Genomic DNA, 2,357 nt, shown 5'->3' on the forward strand with positions numbered 1-2,357 from the left:
AAAAAGTAAAAATACAAAAAGCCCATCACAAAAAATTGGCAAACACAAAAATCCGTCTGCAAACAAATATTTAACCATTTTATTTCTTTTTTCTTTTTTTTGCGCTTCAATGAGCGAGTAAATAAATGCACAACAAAATGGAAAACAAAAATTGGTGTGCTAAATTGGCATATAAAATGTGTTTTATTTTAAGTGAATTATTAACATTTTTTGGCAAACAAATTGAACTTTTAGTGATATGTAGTTTTCTAATTGATTATTTGCTCCTTGAAATTTACAGCATTTCGGAATAAAGTGTTGAGACACTCAAGTTAAAATGTCACAAGGCCAAGTTGAAAATAAAGCAAACAAATTCGAAAAGTAACCTTTTTTAATTTAGTGAGATCTTTGTATATAACTCGATATATCTCAGTTAACTGTAGGGTTTGGTGTCAAAAAGTTAGTAAAGTAATTTATCTGCCGTCTGATGCGACTTATTTATTTTGAACGTAAATTTATAGAATTCCGGTTATTCGGATAATATCTACAATAATAGTCTGTGGTAAGCAAAGCGAAAACAATAGTAAAAAGGATCAGGAGTGGAGTAAGTAAGACTGGTGGATTGATTATCGTTTTTCTGTTTTACCATTATAGCAACAACATCATCGACACTCTAAATAATCCGTCAATAAATCAATAATGGGTTTCGATTTAACTTGCATAGTTGGTAATGTTGACGAGGAACTAATCTGTCCCATTTGCACTGAAGTTCTGGAGGATCCAATGCAATCCTCCAGTTGCGAGCACGCCTATTGCCGCGTCTGTATACAAAAGTGGATAATTGAGAAGCAAATTTGCCCGGTGGATCGTACAGAGCTCTTATCCGGTCAATTGGTTCCGGCTTCGCGCCTTATGCGTAATATGCTCGCACGCTTAAGGATCAAATGCGTTTTTGCTGAGAATGGTTGCGAGCAATTGTTGCAATTAGACGAATTTCGTCGTCATGTTGATACCTGTGAGCATAATCCCAAAGTGGTTGTTGAGTGTCCCATGGGCTGTGGCATGAAGGTACCTAAAGATGAGATGGCCTCACATAATTGTGTCTTCGAATTGCGCGAAATGATGCAGCAACAGCAAACAGAAATAACCGAACTGAAGGATTTACAAGTCACTCAGCAGCAGCGCGTTGAGAGTCATCGTCGTGAATTGGAATTACTTCAATATTATATACTCGCCTTGCGTTCCACAAATCCAGTGATGCGTAATATTGGCGATCAACTCGATCGCTATTCGTTGATGCAGTGGGGCAGCGTTTTGCCAGCGGCCACCATACGCAATTGGGGTAGCCTCATCTCGACTCCCGATATCTTTATGCATATGCGTGTCCGAGATGGCCTCAGCTCGTGCAGTTGCCCCATGCACTTGATCAATAAGATTGCCGATCGTTGTCACGAGGATCGTTGGCCCAATGGCTTGATCAGTCTGGAAGCTCGTCGTGAGAATCAGGATAGCTTTGTGGATTTTTCTACTCGTCTTCTACCATTTCTTGTCACCGGAAAGTCATGTGTGGTTGTACTCGGTGGCGATAATCTACATATGCCCGAAAATTTGCGTCCAAAACTTGGTTTGATCATGATCTTTGTCGATGGTGTCGTTGAGGGTATACAAGAGGCGACAGTGGCCGAACGTGAATTTGACTAAATGTGATTAAAAGAAGTTAGTAGAAGGACTGGCACAGTGCTGATGTTGCTGCTGCTGATCCATTTTTCATTTATTTACGCCAAACATCATGAAACAAACAAATATTGTTCATATCCAAATTTCATTAGGTAAAAATTTATTCAACTAGAGAAAGTTACACAAGTGAAAACTGTGTGTGTGTGCACTCATGAGCCGTATACATCATACATACTATATATATCTACCCTATACATACATATATATAGACCATGTGTGAACAAAATTTTGAGAAAGTTTAAGGAAAAAAAAAATAAATTATCGCATTTGGACCGATATATCCTCAGATTTGTTTTCTTTAGAATATCCTGTGGGACTGAGAATGAATTTTTATCTATATTTTGTCTCTGTTTTTAATATATTTTTGTTCTCTCGTCTTTAGCCAGTTAAAATGAAATTATGGCCAAAAGAAAAACAAAATTTTCAAAGATTTCAGCTTAATATATGCCAAAACATTAAATACCCTTACAGTGAATCTTTTCCAATCTCTTTTCCGATGTTCCATTTATATAATCTGAAAGCCTTACTTATTATTTAAGCTTTTTATTGATAATTCGTTAAATCGGACCACTACAACATATAGCTGACATATGTAGAAACCGTCGATCGAAAAAAGTCCACTTTATTGAGAAATATCGGAG

The 2,357-nt window shown here is 36.9% G+C and overlaps 1 protein-coding gene across 1 annotated transcript; it reads left to right on the forward strand.

Moving 5' to 3' along the window:
- Positions 1-389: 389 nt before the first annotated feature.
- On the forward strand, positions 390-1,994 carry LOC6639195 (E3 ubiquitin-protein ligase NRDP1-like). Its single transcript, XM_047012034.1, has 2 exons — positions 390-541; positions 634-1,994. The coding sequence occupies exon 2, from the start codon at positions 679-681 to the stop codon at positions 1,678-1,680; it is 1,002 nt and encodes a 333-aa protein (XP_046867990.1). The 5' UTR covers positions 390-541; positions 634-678; the 3' UTR covers positions 1,681-1,994.
- The last annotated feature ends 363 nt before the right edge of the window (positions 1,995-2,357 follow it).

The sequence above is a fragment of the Drosophila willistoni genome, assembly GCF_018902025.1.
Source record: "Drosophila willistoni isolate 14030-0811.24 chromosome XR unlocalized genomic scaffold, UCI_dwil_1.1 Seg144, whole genome shotgun sequence".
Classification (NCBI taxonomy): domain Eukaryota; kingdom Metazoa; phylum Arthropoda; class Insecta; order Diptera; family Drosophilidae; genus Drosophila; species Drosophila willistoni.

Excerpts from the sequence above, each read along its gene's own strand:
- LOC6639195 (XM_047012034.1), top strand. The coding sequence starts at position 679 with ATGGGTTTCGATTTAACTTGCATAGTTGGTAATGTTGACGAGGAACTA.